General features: G+C 52.9%; 1 protein-coding gene and 1 long non-coding RNA gene across 11 annotated transcripts in view; both read right to left on the bottom strand.

Annotated features, from left to right (window-relative positions):
* Positions 1–4,113: 4,113 nt before the first annotated feature.
* On the bottom strand, positions 4,114–7,816 carry LOC126087875 (uncharacterized). Of its 2 annotated transcripts, XR_007519888.1 has the most exons (4): positions 6,376–7,816; positions 5,050–5,192; positions 4,807–4,935; positions 4,114–4,466 (listed from the first exon to the last, which is right to left on the bottom strand). It is a non-coding gene; the product is annotated as an uncharacterized LOC126087875 (long non-coding RNA). The 2 variants fall into 2 exon arrangements; XR_007519887.1 differs by lacking the exon at positions 6,376–7,816 and having other exon boundaries at positions 5,050–5,791.
* Positions 7,817–8,025: 209 nt separating this feature from the next.
* PML (PML nuclear body scaffold) overlaps positions 8,026–22,633 on the bottom strand; it is a 64,826-nt gene continuing 50,218 nt past the window's right edge. For 4 of the 9 annotated variants that reach the window (XM_049905518.1, XM_049905516.1, XM_049905519.1 and 1 more), the window contains 2 exons: positions 13,285–13,435; positions 8,026–12,052 (listed from right to left, as the gene is read on the bottom strand). In XM_049905518.1, the coding sequence (XP_049761475.1) occupies positions 11,289–12,052; positions 13,285–13,435 (915 nt within the window). In that variant the 3' untranslated portion in view covers positions 8,026–11,288. The other 5 variants (XM_049905520.1, XM_049905521.1, XM_049905522.1 and 2 more) reach the window with 4 other exon arrangements.

The raw sequence follows: 22,633 nt of genomic DNA, 5'->3' as shown, positions 1-22,633 counted from the left end.
TCTGCTACATCATTCACTCAATAAATAGTCATTGAGTCCCCCCCATGCCAGGTTCTACGCTTGGCACAGGTACGGCAGTGTATCAGGCAGATGCCATCTTTGCCCTAAGAGAGTGTCTCCACCACCCAACATGTTCAGGTCCCCTTTGTGTGACCTTGGGCTTCTAGAAGGTGAGTGCCCCCAGAGTATGCTCCATCCACTCAGTCAGGTCTGTGAGGCCTGTATTCCCCTTTCCCCCACTGTCTTAGTCATCTAGTGCTGCTATAACAAATACCCCAAGTGGATGGCTTTAACAAAGAGAAATTTATTCTTTCACAGTCTAGTAGTCCAGAAGTCCAAATTCAGGGCACCACCTCCAGGGGAGTGCTTTCTCTCTCTGTCAGCTCTGGGGGAAGGTCCTTGCCATCAATCTTCCCTTGGTCTAGGATCTTCTCTGCACAGGAACCCCAGGTCCAAAAGATGTGTGCTCCTGGCTTTTCTTGGTGGTATGACTCCCCCGCCCCTGCTGGCTTCTGTCTTTTCTATCTCAAAAGAGATTGGCTCAAGACACAATCCAGTCTTGCATATTGAGTCCTGTCTCATTAACATAACTGCCGATAATCCTATCTCATCAACATCATAGAGATAGGATTTACAACACATAGGAAAATCACATCAGATGACAAAAAGGTGAACAATCGCACAATACTGAGATTCATGGCCTAGCCAAATTGATATACATATTTTTTGGGGAGACACAATTCAATCCATGACACCTGCCAAGCTCTGTTTTCCTGAGAGGAGATATGGACAGGGAGCTGCCCCTGACAGCCTTAAAGGCTCCCAGAATCACGGGACATTAGAGCTGGGGGCCTGGAGTTCCCCTGTTCCCATTCCTTTACTTTCCTGGAGGAGAAATTGAGGCCAAGAGAGAGGTCAGAGCAGATGGGGCTGGGGTTGGGGCTGGGGCGAGAACCCAGGCTAGGTGGTCCCCAGGGTGCTGCTTCTCTGACATACCCTCAGAGTAGCCAGGGTCAAGAAAGTGCCAGGTTTGGTGGCCCTTGGAGAGCTTGCTGGTTAGCAGGCCTTTGAGACTTTCAGGCATCTGTGGCTTCCCTGAGGGCAGAGGCAGCTGTTTCAGGGCTGGGACAGGTGCCCCACACTTCAGTCTTTTGCATTAGCCCTTTGTGCACTGTTTCCCCTCCCCCCACAAAGTGCTTACAGGCACCAGAACCAGAGCCCTACCCTTGTCCAAGACAGGCTGAGGTTATGCCCTCAAATTGGAGTTATCTATAACAGCAGGATGTTGTCGTTGTTAAGTGCCCTCGAGTCGATTCCAACTCGCAGTGAACCCATGTGACAGAGTAGAACCGTCCCATAGGGTTTTCTTGGCGGTAATCTTTATGGGCAGATTGCCAAGTCTTTCTCCTGCAAAGCCGCTGGGTGGGTTCAAACTGCCAATGAGCACTCAACCGTTCTGCAACCAAGGCTCTTTTGCTGATCCCAAATCGGCCTCACGGGAGGAACATCTTGGCCAGGTGGCTGGCTGGGGCAGAAATTTCAAGGACGGAGAGCCCTCCCTGAGGTAGCTCTTGCCTTGTAGTTGAGGTGCCCCCAGTTTTACACCCAGATGAGCCAACTGGAATAGCAAAACATCTTGGGACCCTCAGGCAGAGTTCAGTGTAAGGGGGTCTACAGTGGGAGATCAGGGGTTGGGGGGCACCTGCTTTTCCACTGACTTCCTGTGTGACTTTAGAAAAGTCTAACCTCTCCCCTCCCACCTGCCTCACCTGGGACAGTGGCTCAGGTCTCTCACAGTCCCGCTCCTCAGGTCTGTTCCTTCCAAATCCAGACTGAGGAAGGACCCCTCAGTGCAGCGCCCTCCCAGGAAGAGAGAACTGCCAGGCACAGTCTTGTGCCATGTCCTCTTTGAAGTGCCCCAAACGGGCTTTCCCAGCGAGGCTCCCAGCAAGGGTCCCAGCGAGGCCAGTGGGAGGGCTAGGAGGCCTCTGTGAATGCACAACCTCATCACAAAAGCCCTTATCTCCAGGCCCAGCTGGGAACTTGATGTATTTATTTGCTTCTTCTAGGGCCCCCTCTGTCCAGCCTATATGTCTGTCTGCGCTGCGAGAAAGTGACCTTCCTGCAGATGGCTGTGTCTGGTATCCAGGTGGGGGCCGAGCAGGGCGGGGGGAGGACTACTATAAATCTGTCCAGCCTGGAGCCTGCAGGGTGATCCACTGGGAAAAGCAGACAGTTGAGGAGACTTGGAGAGATGAGGGACAGAGGTGCCAGGAGAGATGGTCTGGGACAGTCACCCAGAGTCACCCATCCTAAATGGACTGGAGCCAGGAGAGAGGAGAGTGAGAGAGAGAAAGGGAGGGGAAGGGTAGACAGGAGGAGGGAGAGCTGAGGGAAGAGAAGAGGGTGGGAGGGGAGGGGAGAGGAAGGGCAGAGAGTGCTTTCTGGTTGTCAGTAAAACACCTCCGCTGAGCTGTTGGATGTATAGCCAAGCCTAGCCTGTTGCCATGGAGCCGATTCTGACTCATAGTGACCCTGTAGGACAGAGTAGAACTGCCCCATAGAGTTTCCACAGAGCGCTTGGTGGATTTGAACTGCTGACCTTTTGGTTAGCAGCCGTAGCAGAGTTACTTTTTATTGAGCAGTAACCATCCATTAAGCTTAGTGCTTTATGTATGTCACCTCATTTCATTCTCCCCATCTGTGAAGTGTGTATTAAAAAAAAAAAACTCTTTGCTGTCCACTTGATTCCAACTCATAGCGACCTTATAGGACAGAGTAGAACTACCCTATAGGGTTTCCAAGGAGTGCCTGGTGGATTCGAACTGCCGACCTTTTGGTTAGCAGTGGAACTCTTAATCACTATGCCACCAGAGTTTCCATAGTGTGTATTATCACTCCCAATTTACATATGAGATGACAGAGGCTAAATGACTTGTCCAAGGTCACATGGAAGACCTGAGACTTGAACCCAGGTCCCTCCAAAGCCCACATTCTACAAGGGCGCCACCCTCTGCCTACTCCTTGGCTGGCCTGATTTGTTGTAGAGTAATCGGAATCAGTCAGGGCTCTGCTCTGGGATCAGTCTGGGCTTGATGGCTGTAGGACTACAGGAGAGAGCCAGCCCTGAGGTAAATTCCATTCCAGGTTCTGCTTCTCAGTCTGCACAAGCGACGCTTAGATGATTAGGCCAGCACCGTTGGCCCTCACAAAACCTCCTATCACCCTGGCTTGGCTGGCAAGCTTTTTGGAAAATGTCTGTGGTTAGCCAGTAATGTGCTTGGTTATCAGTTTGGGGATATTTCTAATATTTGTAAACCGACTTAGCATCGTTTGGGCAGCTGGTCTTTTAGTGAATTCCTCCGGGCTGCATTTGAGGAAGTTCCTTGAGCCAAGAATGAAGGAATTTTCCCCTCACTTGTCTGCAAATGGTTTTTTTGTTTTGTGGGAAGCGTTTGTCAGTTGAAATTCTAAGCCCTTTTCTCAACTCAGTCCTGTTTGGTATCTGGTTTATTCAAGTCCAAAAGGTTTGGAGCTGACACCTGGGCTCAGAGACCAAAATAAATGCTGGTGTTGACCCCTCGCTTTCCCAGCCCCAGGCTCCCCCCGTGCCTGGGCCCAGGACCAGGGCTACTCCAGAGGGGTGTGTCCTCAGAGACTCTGCTCACCTTCCCTCCCATCTCCCTCCAGCCTGGCCCACATCGTCCCCACCTATGAACCAAGCCACATGGAAAGGTTAACCAGTTGCTGTCAAGCCAGTTCTGACTCATGGCGAGCCCGTGTGTGTCACAGTAGGGTTGTGCTCCATAGGATTTTCAATGGCTGATTTTTCAGGAGTAGAGTGCCAGGCCTTTCTTCTGAGGTGCCTCTGGGTGGACTCGGACCGCCAGCCTTTCAGTTAGTAGCTGAGCACGTTAGCCATTTGCACCCCATAACCACTTCCTAATTACACTGCAACAGACAATCTCAATAGGGGCCATATCACCCTACAGGGAACAAAAATTGGCTCTTGTGGGTGGGAGCGGGGAGGGAGACAGCCTTAGCTATTATAATGGTTTCTGACCTTCTGAAGTACCACAGTACATAAACAGATATACAGTAATCTGTGTAAGGAAGAAGCAAAACGATCTCTATTTGCAGGTGATATGATTTTGTGTATAGAAAATCTGAAGGAATCTATGGTATATCTACATATTAACATTTCATTGGGGGAATAATTAAGAAAAAAAAGAATGTCCAAACTGGCTCCTTTTGTTGTTGTTGTTTTTAGCTGTGGTGGAGTCAGCCCCTGACTCATGGTGGCCCCGTGCACAAAGAGATGAAATGCAGCCTGGTTTTGCTTTGTGCCCAAGATCAGTTGCAGATTGAACCCTTGTGATCCTTGGGTTTTTCACTGGCTGATTTTTGGAAGTAGATCACCAGGCTTTTCTTCCTAGTCTGTTTTAGTCTGGAAGCTTCGCTGAAACCTGTTCAACATTATAGTAACATGGAAGCCTCCACCGACAGATGGGCGGTGGCTATGCAAGAGGTGCATTGGCTGGGAATCAAACCAGGGTAGTCTGCGTGGGAGGTGAGAACTCTACCAGGGGGTGATAATGAAAAGAAAAAGAAGTTGAGAAACACAGTCCTGAAAGAAAACATTAGAATTAGGATAAGACCAAGCACTGGGACCAGAACGTTGAGGCATGAACTTTCCAGGGTCTGCCTTTCCCATCATGTGAGATTGACAGCCTGGGGAGGGCACAGGAAGGAGAGGACAGTCCCTCCCTGCCCCCTGCCATGGCACCTCAACACAGGGCAACGTACCTGTCAGTGTGGGCAGCAGATGGCTCCAGTGCAGACACAGGCTTCCTGGGGGCAAATCCCAACCCGATCACATACACGTTTAATGATCTTGTGCAAGTTATTTAGCCTTCCTGCCCTCACCGTTTGCATCTGTAGAATGGGAATGACAACGTCACTGAATAGGGCTCTTGGGAAGATTAAAGGAGGTAACTTGTGCTGCATGGTAGGACAGTGTATGGTACACAGGTATCTCAGTTGTGTCACCTGGTTGTCTCAGAGGCGCCATCTCATGCCGGTCAAGGTGTGTCCATTCCTCAGTCCCTCGCCAAGTCCCTCACCGTGCTCTGGCCCCACCACGGTTCAGTGAGTCCAGGCCAAGCCACTGCCAGGGCTTTTAGAAGAGGATGCTGGGGAAAGAGAACTCGCGGTGCCAGAGTAGGGAGGAATCTCTGGTCGGATCCTCCTCAGAAGTCTCCTGTCCATCTGTCCAGAGTTTTACTGGCTTTTCAGTTGCCGAAGGGACAAGTAGCCTGAACAGGGACTCTTCAACTCTGTTCCTAACCTTAATCACCAAACGTGACCCCAAATCTAATCTAACTCCAAGCCCTAACCTCAGACCTCGCCTGAACTTTAGCCCTAACCCTAACCTTGACTCCCAATCCTGCCCCCTCCTTACCTTGGGCTGCTAACCCTCCCTCATAACGCTTAGCCTAATTTTACTGATAACCCAATATTTCTCAAAATTGGACCATTCTTTCTATGGTCACAACTTTCGCTATATCTGTGGCCCTACTGAACTTTTAGTCGTTGAATTTTTTTCTCTAAGTTGACCTCTAAGGAATACCACTTTAGTGTCATTCTGAGCAATGATACCCTAGAAAACACAATATTGATGTTTTTTCTAATAAACCCCAAAACCAAACCCACTGCTGTTGAGTCCATTCCGACTCATAACAACGCTACAGGACAGAGTAGAAATGCCCCATAGGGTTTCCAAGGCTGTGAATCTTTTTTTTTTTTTTTTTAATGTTTATTGTGCTTTAAGTGAAGGTTTACAAATCAAGTCAGACTCTCACACAAACGTTTATAAACACCTTGCTATATACTCCTAATTGCTCTCCCCGTAATGAGACAGCAAACTCCTTCCCTCTACTCTGTCTTTTCGTGTCCATTCCGCCAGCTTCTGGCCCCCTCTGCCTTCTCATCTCCCCTTCAGACAGGAGATGCCAACATAGTCTCATGTGTCTACTTGATCCAAGAAGCTTATTCTTCACCAGTATCATTTTCTATCCCATAGTCCAGTCCAATTCCTGTCTGAAGAGTTGGCTTTGGGAATGGTTCCTGTCTTGGGCTAAAAGAAGGTCTGGGGACCATGACCTCCAGGGTCATTCTAGTCTCAGTCAGACCGTTAAGTCTGGTCTTTTTATGAGAATTTGGGGTCTGCACCCCACTGCCCTCCTGCTCCCTCAGGGGTTCTCTGTTGTGTTCCCTGTCAGGGCAGTCATCGGTTGTAGCTGGGCACCATCTAGTTCTTCTGGTCTCAGGCTGATGTAGTCTCTGCTTTACATAGCCCTTTCTGCCTCTAATTACCTTGTGACCTTGGTGTTCTTCATTCTCCTCTGCTCCAGGTGGGCTGAGACCAGCTGATGCATCTTACATGGCTGCTTGTTTCCGTTTAAGACCCCACACCAAGGCTGTAAATCTTTATGGAAGCAGACTGCCACATCTTTCTCCTGCGGAGTGGCTGGTGAATTCCAAATGCTAACCTTTTGATGAGCAGCCAAGCCCTTTAACCACTGCCCCCACCAGGGCTCCCTTTTTCTAATAGATGTTAAAATAAATGCAAAATGGTTAACATTTAAAAAAAAAGTTTCTCCAAAGCACAACATGCCTTTATCCCTCCTACCACGGAGAGTTTCCTTGGCACTTGGTAAAGACAGCTACCAGAGCTTAAGCTGCATCACCTTTCCCCACCCACTTTGGAGAGAGGCTGCCTCAACGCCAGGCACGGTGGAGCTGCAGTGCCCTCTTCTGGCCGAAACTGAGATCCGCTCTAGCTCGGCTCCTCTTCCCTGCAGGCAGTCCCTCTCACTTGACATTTGGTGTGCCTTGGCCCCTGCTCACCAGCTGTGCAATTCCCTTGGTGGTGAGGGGTGGAGGAAGAAGAGAAAGGACCTCCTTACACCTGGAGTGTGGGGCGGAGACAAGTCTGAGGTCAGAGGAAGAGGTGGGACCAAGAGAGGGCCGGGGCCTGCTGGGAAGTATAAGGTGAAGGTTAGGGTTGGGGACAGGAGTCAGTGTGAGTGTGGCAGAGGGAATAAGGATGGAAGCGGGCAGTCGGGCTGGGCCAGGGTAAGATGAAGGGAGGGTGCAGGGCAGTAGAACAGCAGGGCCAGGCTCCAGGGTAGCACTAGGTGTTGTGCAAGTGGATGGATATAAGGGCAAAGTTAGAAAACAAAAAAAGTTAGGGTTGGGGTTAAATCAGATTTTTTGAGTGACCTTCCTGGGGATGTAAGCCCTTGAGCCGTAGACGGAGGCACTGGAGCAGAGCTGGACAAGGCAGGGCAGGGCTGGGCAGGCTGGATAGGGCAGGACAGGGCAGGGCAGAGCAGGGCAGGCTGGGCTGGGCAGGGTTGATCAGGGCTGGGTAGGGCTGGGCTGTGAAGGGCAGGGCAGGGCAGGGCAAGGCTGGGCTGGGCTGGACAGTGGGGCTGGGCTGGACAACAGATCTGGGCTGGTCAGGGCTGGGCAAGGTTGGGCTGGACAGCGGGTCTGGGGTGGACAGCAGGTCTGGGCTGGGCAGGGCTGGGCTGGGCAAGGTTGGGCTGGACAGCAGGTCTGGGCTGGGCTGGGCTGGGCAAGGTTGGGCTGGGCTGGGCTGGACAGCAGGGCTGGGCTGGATGGCAGGTCTAGGGTAGACAGCAGGTCTGGGCTGGGCTGGGCAAGGCTGGGCTGAACAGCAGGGCTGGGCTCGGCAGGGCCACCACATGAAGGCTGTTCTCTACTCCAGGTCCACGTGGCTGAAATCTCCACCTGGGTGTGTTGGGAACAGAGAGCCACCTGCCGCTCAACCACTTCAAGGTGGGCTCCCCTGTTCTTCCTGGTGCCCTCAGGCTCCAGGACCCCCACCGGTTTATGCTCTGTTCAGGGGTTTTCTTCAGGTCTCCAAGATGTTGTTCTTTATTCCCCTAAATACAAGCCCATGCACTTTTTCCCCTAAGATCTAATATCTGTTTATTTTTCTAGAATTTATAAGCAATAATACAGTCCTCTTGGTTGTCTATAAAATAATCTCTTACATTTGTGTGCTTCTTCATATATTAAAGATATTTGCACAAACATTTTCTCATTGGTTCACACAAAGATCTTGCAAGGCAAAAATGACCCACATTATCCCATTTTATAGAGGGGAAGCCTAGGGATCAGATAGCCTAATGCACCAGATTAGGGTCATAGGACTAAGGGTTGAAACTCAGCATCCTGACCTCTACCCCGGTACGCTCCCAGTTAGCTGACACATGTAAACCTGACATATAATTCAAAGATAAAGCACAGGTGACATGTTTGGACTTGATCTTTTTGGTCAAAGGGCTGAGAAAACCTTGGGACTGGAATTTGGGCATCTGGGAGAGATAGACGGGGTGAAGGGTGGGGGCAGTGATAAATCACATCACTAGGCTGCTCATCCAGGCTGCGGGTGCCACAGGAAGCCCTCTGGGTCCTTATGTAAGTTCCATCTGTGACACCCAGGATAGCAGCACATTCATTACACATTGCTAACGTCCCCAGCCTCTTCCCCCTCTTCTAAAGGGGTTACCTCCTATCTCTCTGACACAGAAAGGGATACACAAGTACCCAGCAGGTCAGTCGTTAAAGTTCCTGCAGACCCTGCCCCAGGTTCCTTATTCCCACAGGAGGTAACTATTGAAGTTGGTGCTCCCTCCCTTTTGGAGATGATCCCAAGGCAGGCCCACCCTGGTCTCTGTTTGCCATGGGGGATCCACATCCTCGAGGCCCTCAGCACTGAGGTGCTGTCAGCTCTGCCAAGTCTCAAAAGACCCCCACAAGGAATGGCTGTGCTGCGCATGTGGCCTTCCCCCATGCCCGGGATTGGGGATGCTGCTCCCCTCATCAGGCAAGAGGTTTCCCTCTGGCTGCTCTGGGCTGGGCCAAGCAGAGTTTAGGTTGGAGCATCAGGCTTTTAGGACTCACATCTTTATTAAAGGCTGTGACAATGGAGACAGGGCAAAGCCATACTTCATTATAAAAACTGGGATTAGCTGCATCTGAAAATAGCAAGCATTGGGGTGTGATTGGAGCTGGGAAGTTGGTGGGCGCTACTCGGTCCAGGGCTAGGCTGAGGTGAGGAGGACATGGGGTGTGGCCCAAGGACTGCCTTGTCAGTTGCTGAGATGTTCATCACAGTCAGATTGTGGTCCTAGCCACCCTCCTCCCCTCCACCCACTAGCCTGCTCCCCACGGGAACTTTGGAGTCAGCACCTGCTTTAATGGTCTGGCATCTGAGTCCACTGTTCTCATGACGCCCCCATGTGTGTCAGGGTAGAACTAGGCTCCACAGGGTTTCCAAAGGCTGATTTTTCAGATGTAGATCGCCAGGTCTTTCTTCCAAGGTGCCTCTGGGTGGACTCAAACCTATAACCTTTCGGTTGGTAGCCAAGCAAGTTAACTATTTGCACCACTCAGGGCCGTCACGGATACTTGAGGTTGCCATGAATCAGAGTCAACTTGATGGCAACTGGTAACTGGAAGTTCGCTGTTCCCACCTCAGCAGCAAGCCCCTATGCAAACCCTGATTGGATCTGCAGGGCACCCACTGGGCGGGGGCTGAGGTGTCATTACCCAGATCCCACAGGTATGGAAACTGAGGCCCCAGAGGCTGGAGGCCTGGGCCAAGTCTGTGAAGCATTCTAGTAGCAGGAAATCCAAGGAAGAAGGTGGAAAGGGGAGTAGGAGGGAGGGCGAGGAAGTGACGGGGCTCTGCTGGTCAGGGGGTAGAGTGTTCTGCTGCTGAGCTCTGGCATGACTACAAGGATGCTTAGCCTCTGTGTCTTGGCGACCAGTGGCCTAGGGATGGAAGCTAGGGTTCAAGAATGAGGAAACTCCTGGTCCACCACCTCAGAGGACTGCTGTCTGTTCCTAAAATCCCAGAATGCCAGAGCTGGATGGGACCTCTGAGACTCTCTGGCCAATCAGCCCATTCTACAGATGGGGACATTGGAGCTCAGTGAGGGGCCTTTTCCTAGGTCCCACTCAATGCACACAGCTGGGGCAGGCCAGCGCATTCATTCTCCGCTGCTCCACGATGCTTCTCCTCGGAGGGGTGGTCTACTGAAGCGGTGGTTCTCACACTTCAGTGTGCAACACAATCATCTGGAGAACCTGTTACAACCCAGATTCCTGGGTCCTACCCCAAAGATTCTGATCCTGTAGGTCTGAAGTAGAGCCCATGAATCTGCACTTCTAACAAGCTCTCCAGTGACACCAATGCTGCTGGTCCCCAAGTACACTTTGAGTAGGCTGCCTGGAGTGGGGCCTGAGGGAGCGAGCAGTGCAGGGAGAGGGCACGGCCATGCTGAGGGGTCTGTGGCCAGGAATAAGGAGCAGTGTCTGCATGGCCATGAGGAAGGGTCAGACTTTGGAAGTGGAGACAGGCATCCTGTGGTTTGATGTAGCTGGGAGGGGCGCAGGGAGCCACAGCATCTGTCTCTGTGGTTATGAGGCCCCTTTGGAATGAAAGTGCTCCCAAGGGGAGGCCTACAGAAAGCCAGGTCCTGGGCAGACAGGGGCTGGGAGAACCCAAACTCATGAGGGGTAGCTTGGCGTGAAAGGCACTTTGGGTACCTGGTGGGGGGGGTGCTGGTGTCCAAAGCAGTGTCCTCTCCAACTGCCGTCCACGGAAGCTGTCAGCAGATCCCTTGGGTGGTGTCTGGGGGTCAGGGAAGAACTGGAAGGGCATCCATGGAAGAGGCAGGTGGGGTAGCCAGGCCCGGACAGAGATCACTTAGAGCCCAGAGGCCATGGTCTCTTCCCTTAGGATGTCCCTAGTTCTGGCTCCTGGCTGCAGGCGGGGAGTGGCGAGGGTCTCGTGAGCAAACCCACTGGCTCTCCCAGAACCCACAAGGGGATCTGGGTGGCCCCTCAGGGGGTTTCTTGGCCTTGGAACCTTGGTCCCAGAGAAGGGGAAGTGGTTCTGGGCCAAATAACAACTGAGTATGAAGATACAAGGAAACCCTGGCGGTGTAATGGTTAAGAGCTACGTCTGCTGACCAAAAGGTCAGCAGTTTAAATCCACCACCTGCTCCCTGGAAACCCTATGGGGTAGTTCTACTCTGTCCTTTAGGGTCACCATGAGTTGGAATCGACTTGACAGCAACAAGTTTGGTTCTTTTTTGGAGACCTGGGACTATTGTGACTGGTGGGGCCTGGCTCAGGGGCCCCACCCCCTCTGCCCCCAGAGATCTCAAGCCAGTTACCCCCTCCTCTCAGCTCTGCTGGGAGGCCCTTTCTGCCAAGCTATGGCTGGAGGGTGGCACAGAGATGCCCTCCCCCTGTGCCAACAGGCCTGCGAAGTAGGCGCTCAGAACCTGCAGGTCGAAAGCTGGCTGGCTGGGCGGTGCAGGAGCAGCCTGTGGGCTCAGGTACTGGCTGTACTTCTTGAAAGCCCCCTGCGGGTCGCAGCGGTGGGCAGCCAGCAGCTCCTCGAAGCTCACATTGTGGAGGGCCAGAAGGCGGGCCTCGGCCAGGGGCAGGACAGCCGCGCGAACCAGGGGCTGCAGGGATGCGAAGCACTGCAGATTGCTGAAGGAGTAGATGTGCCGGGCCTCTGGGAAAACCTCGAGGAGGCGGCACAAGTCTCGCATGGCGAGCACAGAGGCCAGGGCGCTGCGCTCGTTCACGTTTCTCGCCAGGTAGGTCTTGGCCAGGTTCTTGAGTTTGAAGCTGCTGGCCCCAGGTATTTGCTCCCGGATCAGGGGCAGGGTGGCCAGGAAGCCCGAGATGGACTCCTGGAATTCCCACAGGCTGTTCATGTCCTCCAGGGCCTGGAAGAATTTGGGGAGGCTGGGCCCCCACAGCTTATAGCAGGCCAGGATGGGGCGGTGCATGGAGCCCAGGAAGCGGAGGAAGTGCCTCAGGCCCACCTCCAGGGACACAGCCTTGGAGTAGATGCTGAAGAAGGCCTTGGGCTGGATGAGCACACGGAACTTGCTTTCCCGGTTCACTGCCGCCAGCTGGCTAATCTTCTGGGCTGGGCAGGAGAAAAGGGCAGCATGAGGCCCCAGGGGAACAGGAGGCACTGGAGCGCGAGCAGAGGAGGCTCTAGGGCAGCCAACCCACCATCTACAGACTCCACCTTGGGGCCTTCCGGCAAGAACCAAACAGCCTCCAAACGCATTCTGACCCTGGCTCTAATGGGGACAGGGGTCTGAGGGGAAGGCCAGGCTGCCCTTCAAAGACCCCTTGCTCACCTGCCCTAGAGTTTGCCAAACCCTTTCGGATCCAGGTCCCTACTGTCTATTAGCCTCTACCCACCTACATGGGAGACCCTTGATTGGATCCACCTGGCCCTCCACTCCCTGCCCTCTGACCTCCAATGCTATAAGTCACTCGGCTAAAGCTCCCCAGCCCTGTCAGAGCCCTGGGATGAGGGCGGCAGACCCACCCAGCCCACTCCATTCACAGCAAGGCCCAGAGCCTACACCTGAGGTCTGTAAATGGCTTCCCTGCACTATGAAAGCTCTGCTGTTTCTGTGGGCTGGATGGGCTCCAATAGTGAATCCATGCCACAGGGCAGGGCTGGGGCTCAGGCTCAGGGAGGACCAGCACAAGCTCTGGAGAGCAGAGGGGCCTCCAGGAGAAGGGGGTGTCTGTGGCCTTGGCTCTGTGGTCTCCCTCCAGAGTCATCTGTGGGATGGGCCTGGACTCAGGAATGTATGGTCTCAGCCAAAAGCTATGTGGGTTACTGGCCTCACAGCAATGAGTTCACACACTGTGTTTCTGTTTAGAAGTGTGTTCCCCCAGCTCTGGGTATAAAAGAAGTGCTTCCTCACACTTCCAGGCACTGGTCAAGGCAAAAGTCCTTACTCAGACAAACAAGTGGTACAGCTGGGAGGCCCCAGGTGAGGCAGTGCTCTACCCACTCCAGCTGCAGACACTGGCCAGGGCTCAGGGCTCTCCCAGGCCTCGCACACAGCTCTGCCTGCACTTATCTTAGGAATGGAGTCCCTAGATGGTACAAACAGTTACTGCACTCGGCTGCTAACCAAAAGGCTGATGATTGGAGTCTACCCAGAGGTACTTCGGAAGAAAGGCCTGGCTCAAAAATCAGCCACGGAAAACCCTATGGAGCACAGTTCTACGCTCAACACGTGGGTTACCATGTGTTGGCATCAACTCTATGGCAACTGGTGGTGGTGGCGGTGCCTTGGGGACTGAGAGGCTAAGCTAGAAAGGGGTGGGTATGGCCATTGGAGAACCCACTTTCATTGTCAATCTTGAGGTCAAAGAAAACCAAGGGCCTGTCTTCTGCTCGGGGGTCGGCGAGGCTCTTGTCCAGGACCCTGAGGGAGCTGGGGCCCTCCAGCTGGAGGTCACTGGACTCGCTGCTGCTATCATCCAGCTCTCGGGAGGACTGCAACACAGAAAACCAACAGGTCAGGGGCTCGGAGGGAAGAGGGTGCATCAGCAACGTGTGCCTGTGAGCGTGTGCTCAGTGTGAACACGAGCAGGCGGGTATGGCCGGGGCATCTGTGCACACACAAGGGAGGGGATATTATTGGGGCAGAGAACGTGTGCGTACAGTTGAGTATGTGTGCACCAGAGGACGTGTGTGTACCTGCATGAATGTGTGGATGTGAGGCGTGAGGGTCGAGTGTGAGAACCAGTGTGTATGCTTTTACAAGTGATTAGGTGTGAGAGGGTGTGACCACACAGGTGAGTGTGTGAAAGCATGAGTGTGGACATGAAGGGTCAAGTGTGTGCGTGCACAAGGGGGTGTGAGTGTGGGAACCAGTGCTGACATAAGTGTGTGAAACTGTGAAAGAATATGTGGGTGAGTATGTGCATGGGTGAGCAGTGCTTGGCACGGGGCTCAGGACCAGGGTGGGCTGCTGTGGTGGGCAGGGCCTGAGAGGTCTGCTCCTGAGGGGACTCAGAAGAGCCACCACAGACTTGGGGCTGGGACGAAGGAGCCTATCTTGAACCCCAGCTATTTCTCTGGAAGGTCCTAGGAGCTTGGTTTTCTTGTCCCCTAAGCCAGCAGAGGCCCCAGTGATCCGCACCAAGGGGACAGGAACTTCACACCCTGAACTTCACACCTGGGTGAACAGGCAGATCCTTGGCAGCGGGAGAGCAGTGGAGGGAGATGCCTCCAAGCCTCAGAGCCTGGAGAGCTACCCAGGCCTTCCTCTCATGTAGCATCCATGTCCCAGGCTGCCTAGAGAAACCTGTGAGTTCCGGGATCCCCCAGGCTGGGCACTTGAGGCTCTATCCTCTCTAGCCCCAGGACCCTTACAGAAACACAGTTTGAAAAGCTCAGAGGTGGGAGGGAGGAAGGGCTCCAGCTCCGAGAGTCTCCAGAGGTACTGGGGCTACGAGGGAGGCTGAGCCTGTGATGAAAACACAGGGTTAGTTGCTCATCATCTGCACAGCTGCCAAGCCCAGATGTCCAGTCTTTAGTGGCCAGCTCGGAGCCATCCTGTGAATTCTACCTATGGACATTAGCCAGAGACCAGGGGGAAGGGACATGGCCAGTGTCACAGGGCTGGTGGTGACACTGTGGGACAGAGTCCAAAGTAGACCTCTGGTCTTTCCTCTTTACGAATTGCCTCTGGCTTGAGGATGGGAGTTGGTGTCACCTGGAGATATCCGAGGCCTCCATTAACTCTGGCCTCTGGCTAATATCTCAGTCTTGAGAATATTAGCACATTTCCCTAGCCCTTCCATGGTCCACGTGAAACATGGTTTTCAATAAAATTTCAGCCCAGAGAAAAGTCATTACTGCCCACAATTTACACGTTCTGGGTTTTCCAAGCAATGTCTGGTTTTTACTTTATTTGCATTTCATAGCCCTGCCCAGGCTTAATAACTTCCTCCCAGTCATTGATAGAAACAGACATTCGCTGTAAATCCATCCAGAACTGGTTTTCTTCTTTTTATGGTTCTATAGCCAGAATGTTCCTTATAAGCAAGGATGGTGAGACTTTGTCTTGCTTACTTTGAACACATCATCAGAAGGGACTAATCCCTGAAGGACACCATGCTGGGCAGAGGGTCAGCAAAAAAGAGGGACACCCTCAATGAGATGGATTGACACAGTGGCTGCAACAATGGGCTCAAACATAGCAACGACTGTGAGGATGGTGCAGAACCGGGCAACATTTTGTTCTGTTGTACCTAAGGTTGCTTTTAGTCGGTGCTGACTTCGATGGAACCTAACGACAACACGTACAGATCTAGTTAGAGACCGTTGAATGCTTTGTCTCTATACTGCCTTGGTTCAGGCATGCCATCAAAGGCTGACTGTATATGCTCTGCTCCAAGTGAGCCCACACTGCTGTCTCTCCGACCACTTGTTTTCCTACCCATAAGGAGCCTTCTTCACGGAGTCATCGTCAAAGTTGTTATTGGATGGTGGACAGTAGACTCCACTTTCTTCTTCTCTAGGAGAATCAAGATGTTTTCTTTCTGCAGCCTCCCAGCACCTGTCCCATTCACAAAGTGGTGGTTCTCTCATACTTTGGCTGATGGAGGGACTGGGCTCCCTTGCTCTGTGGTCCCCGGGGCCTCAGCTTCCTCTTGCCAATGGCTGAAGAGCAGTCCCCTCGGCCGGGTCCTCTCTGTCACCCACTGACATGGTATTCCAGGCCTTCTCTTTTTTGTTCTTCTTTTTGCTCCGAAGATAACTACAAAAGCCCCTCTGTGCTTCTACTAGTGTCCTTCCATTTGGAACTTTGGATCTTTGGATGTTGCTTCAACCTTAGAGCCAAGTCTAGAGTCACAATCTTTTCACTTTCATATCTGCACTTCCAAGAGTAGCTCCCCAGAGAGCCACACAACTGTATCTTTGGGCTACTTCCCCCATCTCTACATCAGGATCATTTATGATGGCCAGCAGAGTCTCCCATTGTCCTGACGCCATTTTCCCTTTTATAGTCACGGGAATTCCTTTGTCCCGAACTTACTGAAGCTGTATTCTGTAAGAAAACTCTGCTAGCTCCCTTAGTAAAAGGATACCTCCTTTCCACTGAACTTGTCGGTGGAAGGAAGGATGGATCTTTCAGCCCCAACTCTTCTTCCTCCAAGATTCCTCTTGCCCTTGAGGGCTTCCATAAGGTATGCGTGCACCATGGGGGCTGGTCTCACTGTGATGCCTTCCGTTTAACTCCAGCCAGCAGTAAACTCACAACACCTTCTCTAAATCCCAGCAACACAGTTGGGAAGTAGCCAGAGCATTTAAACAAGACTTTTCTAAAGACCCAGGTTTAACAGAAGGGCCATCAGCATATAGAGGAATCTGGCTTCAGACATCTCTTCCTCTCTCTACTCATTAAGGGAAACTCTGATGTTCCATATCCCACACCCCCTCTCCTGGGCTTTATCCACTTATCAGGGAAATTGGATGGGTAGAGGGAGAGGACAAAGAAGGATAGCAGTAGAGAGCAGAACCCAAGAAGCCAGGAAAGGGCCTTTCACAGGAAAAGGCTGAGATTTGCTTGGCAGGGAAAAGGAATGGGGGCAAGAGGAAATGGGGAGTGGGAAACAGAGAAGCATCCATGTGTGAGGACTGAACAGTGAAAAGTAGGGAAAAGCTTTTAGGAACTATGGTGTGGGAGGTGATGAGAGCTACAGGAAAGGAGAAAAGGAATTTATTAAGTACTGCAGTAGGTTGGTTACGAGCTTGGCTGCTAACCAAAAGGTTGGCAGTTTGAAAACACCAGCCACTCCTTGGAAACCCTATGGGGCTGTTCTACTCTATTCTATAGGGTTGCTGTGAGTCAGAATTGACTGGACAGCAATGGGTTTGTTTTGGGTTTTTTTTTTTTTTGGCAGCAGGTTATGAGTTGGATCCCCTTTAATATTCTTCGAAAGATGCAATACTGGAATTTATTTTTATTATACTTGGTTAATGGACGGTGTTTCTTTGAATGCAAAACTGTGCTCAGACTGAACCATATGGGATCCAGGAATTTTCCAGGATACACGTGCTACTAGGGTACCCAGGCAATCTGGTTCACAAGTTCTATTTCACTGATCGCCGTCACAGATCTCAGGGCCCGAGCAGGTCAAGTGCATTCCGACTCAGCACAGGAAACCTAACCAGGGCACTCGTAGGAGGTAGCTGGGCTGACATTTTCACCACCTTCCAAAAGTCTAGAGAGCTTATCTGTGAAGATCTAGCCTCTCTTGTCCCCAGCTGTATCATACCCCAGTATGGACATGTCACCCCCACTCAAGGCTGAATAGACTTGTGAGCAGCATTCCTCTGGCACAGATGTGCAGCTGAACCCCCGATTCCGAGTGCCTCTCCTCTGGTTGTGCATTAGTGGCTTTAACAAATCTCAATGCCCAGGCTGTGCCCAGGAAGGCAGAGTTGTTCAAACTGCCCAGGGGTGAGAGCCACTTTCCTAATTACTGACTCGCTCCATGCTTGGTCATCAGTCAACCAGACATGAGCCAGACTCTTTGATGGACAGCATCCAAACACACACACACACAAAAACCCATTGCCGTTGAGTTCATTCTGACTCATAATGACCCTATAGTACAGAGTAGAATTGCCCCACTGACTTTCCAAAGAACGCCTAGTGGATTCGAACTGCTGACATTTTGGTTAGCAGATGTAACCCTTAAACTCTAAACCGCCAAGGTTTCCGGACAGCATCCAATCACGTGGAAATAGCCAGTCTCCAGCAGTAATGCTCATCAAGAACCCCAAACTCCTAAGGAACTTTCTCTGTCACCAAGCTGCAGCCACGACTGGGATCAGTTTAGCAAAACAAATGCATCACTGTTTTTCACAGACATGAAACCCCAGCTCTTGCAAAGTCTGGAAGGCCCTGGAGATAGCTCCTATGTATCCATGAACTGGACCATTCTGTTAGGTAGCCTGTGGCATCTACTGCCTGTCTGTCCACTGCTCTGGCCCCTGGGCAGGGCGCTGCTACCCTCAGGGAACACAGCTCCCACCAGCCTCCCTGAGGAGGGGGCCGTGGAAGGAGGGTGACGGACACTCACCAGCACCACAGCTCCCTCCCCCATCAGCTGCTCCCCACAGGCAGACTCATAGAGACCCTAAAGGACAGAGTAGAACTGCCCCCATAGTTTTCAAGTAGCAACTGGTAGACTGGAACTACCAACCTTTTGGTTGGTAGCCTGCGCTCTTAACCACTGCACTACCAGAGCTCCACCTAGGGCAATTAGTGTTAAATTGCTGAGTGATCTCTCTCAGTTGGCGAGGGAAACTGTGATGACCAATAGAAACTGCTCATTAGCCCCTCTCTTCAAGCAGCACCCAGAGCACGGGCACCTGTGCTCACACAGCGCCCAGGGCGCGCCCTGCCTGTGCCGCACGCCCTAGGTAGGCCTGTGCACACAGACCTCCCTTCATCTGGTCACCACTGCCACTTCTGCCATCTGGCTACCACGCTGGCCAGGCCCTCCTGCTTCCATGGGGTCCTGCTGCTGCCGAGGTGCTAGAGCCAGTCACCCTGTGGGGAAGGTGTGTGAGAACACCTATCTTTTCTGCTTTGGGGGCTGAAATGGGAGCCCCATGGCAGAGACGTTGCTGACCCACCCTCGCAGGTTGTAAGCACAGTCCTCACCCAAGCCCCACAGTTGGGTCTAGGGCTCGCCAGTCCACCCCTGAGCTCAGCTCCATCTATGGCCCACTCTTCGGTTCACCGCCTCTTCTAGCACAGCCAAGGCATTTCACAGAAAGCACCTCCTCGCTCTAGCAGTTTCGCAGACTCTGCAGGCCTGCGCTTGAGCCCCCAGACATGCCTAGATTCCGGCCACAGACACAGCCGAGGCCCAGCAGGTAGGTCTCTACATGCCCTGGTACACTCGGAAACTGACCTTAGCCGGCCATATTTTGCCACGTTCACTCACTGGGAGGTTGGCTGAAGGCCACAGGCAGGGAGAGGACGGGGCTATGTGGGAGCTGGAGCACCCTGCAAACACCGCCCGGCCCTTTAAGCAGGGAGTAGGAGTTTGCGGGGGGGAGGGGGGTGCTGCAGGGGCTGTAGGGGCCCCAGTGGGACGGAGGGATACACAGAAACAAACTCATTGCCTTCGAGTCAGTTCCACTCATGGCAACCCCATGTGTTACAGAGTAGAACTGCTCCATAGGGTTTCCTTGGCTGTAATCTTTACAGAAGCAGATCACCAGTCCTTTCTTTGTGGCAGCACTGGGTGGGTTCAAACCACCAACCTTTCGGTTAGTAGCTGTGAGCAAACTGCCACCCAGGGACCAAATTTGTTTTAAAGCATTGTTTTTAAGAAGTTTGGGACTCCTGCAATGGTTAAGTCTTAAAACGTGCATCTAAAAAATGCCTAGTGCAGCTGCAGTTCAGGAGGAAGTAGGAGCACTGGAAGATGCGTGAGATGAGGATGAGCAGATGGGGTGAGGGCCCCAAGGGGGTGAAACAAGACAGAGGTGGGGCGGTCCCTCCTCCACCCTAACAGAAGGGATAAGGGGAGATGCGGTGGGGCACGTCAGTCTGTAACGAGGTAGCAGGATATCGACAGTTCCGTCCCACCCAAGGGCTCCCGTCTTATCTCTGAAGCAGGAGATTTGGTCACCTGCCTACCAGGGTCAGAATGAGCGACCAGAGTGAGGCAAGCGGAGGTGTGGAGGGGCTGCTGCATGAGCAGAAGAGTGCACTGAGGCAGGACACCTGAGATTGTTCACAGTACCAAGGGACTGGACAGGTTAGAAGCAAGCATTTGTAGTTTTCCTAGAGGTGTGACTTTTTTCTAACAGAGTTCGGCCTCCAGGTGGCAGCACAGAGGAGGCAGGACTAATGGAAAGGGCAGGGAGAAAGGAGGAGGTCAGATCCTGATGAGAGATGGGCTGAAATGGTGGACTTAGCTGACTCGAGAGGTGAAGACAGGAGGTGGAGGCAGAGAGCAGAGAGGCTGCAGCACCCAAGAAGAACAAAGAACCAAGGTCCTGCAAGTAAAGGATGGAGGGTACGAAAACAGGAGGCTGTCAGCAGTTGGAGGTCTGAGAGGGACATTGTAAAGATGGACAGTTCTCTGTGATGGTGATGCCCAGGAGGCGATCATGGAGTTGGCAGCTTAAGTAGAGTGGGGTGAAGACCCCTGAGAAAACAAGGAGTTGTTGGTGTCAAAGTCACCCAGGAAGAAGGCAGGACTTGGATAGGGAGAAGCAGCCTGGAGGCAGGGGCCAGAGTCTCCCCTACATGAGGGGGAGGTGAGATGACTGGGTAGAGTAGGGTATATCCAATGGCTGGAGCCTCCGAGGCTGGGGGGATCTGATCTAATGGTGGAGACATAACAGTCCATGCGGCAAGGAGGGCCTCGAGTCCACCGCCCACCTCAGGTGCTCACAGGTGTGGGAGGAAGAGTGGATACAGGATCTCAGAGGAGAATCCTCTCAGGGCAGGAGGAGACAGAAACACCCTGTGGGGAAAGGTAAGTCCATCAGGGACCGGGGTGGCCATGGAATGAGGGTTCGCAAGGTTGATATTTCAACAGATATTTATTGAGCAGCCATGTCTGCCAACTCACAGGGCAAGCAGAGTCCCTGCCGTCATGGACTCAGATCCTGGCAGAGGCCTAATGGAAAGGCTTCAGGTGGGGTATGGGGTGACAGAGGATATACTATCAGTGGGGAGGGGGTCGGCTGAAAACACAGGAGGGCACAAACAGCTGGAGAACTTCCTTCTTGGGCAGAGAGACCCTGGGGTGTGAGAATCAGGGTCTGAATCTCACCCTCCCCCTCTCAGCCTGAAGGGACCCATGTGTCCCTGCCCAGAGGTCCCTCAGTCATTCAGTGACCAATATTTATCGAATGCCCACTATGTACAGGGCCTCTAGGAGCATGGCCAGACCTGGAGAAGGAGACGCAGGGACCAGGACAGAGGTGTTTGGCCAGTTATAAGACGATGATTGCAACAGCAGCAAAGGACGAGGGTCTTCAGCGCTCTCAGAGAGCTCACCTGAGGGGGGCCTGGGCCTGGGCTGGTGAGGGCCTCTCCGAAGGGATGATGGGAATGCAACTGGAGAGGCTTCCAGAGGGGGTCAGACTTGGGGATCCTCCACAGGGGTTCTGTTAGAATCGCTAAGGAGAACTCCTGCCCCGAGAATCTGGGGTACCCTCTCTCCCTCCTCAGCACCCCCAGCAGAGGCACCAAACTGGGAAGCCACTGAGGAGACAGGGAGGGAAAAAAAGTGGTTGATCCACTGGGTGATTTGGGAACCCCGGTATGAGCGGCCGCGGGGCCGCCCTCCTCGAGCCCGGCGGGATTGGCAGGTGGCCCTTTGGAGGAGGGTGGGAGCCTCCTGGGACAGGGCCGAATGGTTGGGAGGACCTGAGGTGGCAGGAGTGGTGGCTGGGGCTGCAAGGACAGCAGGAGTCCACACCGGGGCACAATACACTCTGAAGGGAAAGCCCCAGGACTGGCGAAGGCAGCTGCCTCTCTGTGCTCTGTGCACTGGGAAGCAGATCCCACGGTGGATGGTGGTGACATGTTCCTCGTGTCCGGCGAGCAGGCTGGGAGGCTGAGCTTCAGGGGCGTCGGCTTGCTCAGCAGGATGGTGGGGAGGCCAGGCGGTGGGGCAGCACTTGTGGCGGGGCCGACGGGAGGCCCGGCTGGGGCAGGGTGCTCCTCGTGCTCTCAGCAGAGGGTGGGCTGGCGAGGAGGGTGGCGCAGCCATCTCCGTCGGCTCCACAGGCTTTCCAATACAGAACCTCAGACTGAGGGCTGGAAGGGAGCTCGGGGCCACCCAGTCCAACCTTTCACTCTGTTCGGATCCCCTCTTCCCCTGGACAGTTGACAGCCCAGCCTCTATTAACAGACTCCAGGGACAGAAGGCTCACTACCCAGAAGGCCACCTGTTCCCACTGCGGGATGGCTTTAGAAAAGCTCTTTCTGACATGGAGTCAAAACTTGCTCATTTGGCCCCTGTAGGTGTGGCCCCAGTGACCTCACACCCCTTCATGGGCCCTCATTGGCTGGGGTTAATGAGAGAGTGGATTCTTATCCCGCCCTTGCTGAGGACTTAAGAGGACAGAAAATGCATAAGGGTGCTCCAGACCAAGGCATGGGATACAGGCAGTCCCCGGGTTACGAACATCCAATTTGTGGACAACTCATACTTAAGAACGGACTGCTGTAAAGCTTACTGTGTTAAAAACACTTGAGTTAAATACAATAGTTTGTAATAAGGAACGCACGCATTACTTTGTGACACTCATGGAAACATTGCGCAGTTTGGAAGTGTTTCTTAAATGTTTTATATTTAGAGAAAGATAAAATATATGCTATATGCTAAGACAAACATTTGACTGACGCTAAATAAGAACCACATGTACCTGTTCCGACTTACCTACAAATTGAACTTAAAGACAGACTTAGGAATGGATCTGGTTCGTAACCCGGGGACTGCTTGTATTCCAGAAAAGAGACAGGGCGCCGGGTAACACTCTACCAGCATTGCAGAAGAGTATGTATAGTTACGAAGGCTCCTGCCCTGGTGTGGTGGGAGGCCTGGGGTGGTCCAGGCAGGCAGCTGGCATGTGAAGGCCCTCCCCAGCACAGCTCAGGACTCACTGCCTTGCTGGAAAACTCCCCAGGTGCAGGGC

This window comes from Elephas maximus, chromosome 13 (assembly GCF_024166365.1).
Source record: "Elephas maximus indicus isolate mEleMax1 chromosome 13, mEleMax1 primary haplotype, whole genome shotgun sequence".
In the NCBI taxonomy this organism is placed as follows: domain Eukaryota; kingdom Metazoa; phylum Chordata; class Mammalia; order Proboscidea; family Elephantidae; genus Elephas; species Elephas maximus.
The sequence above is the reverse complement of the archived record's forward strand: the minus strand, read 5'-3'. Positions and strand labels throughout refer to the sequence as shown.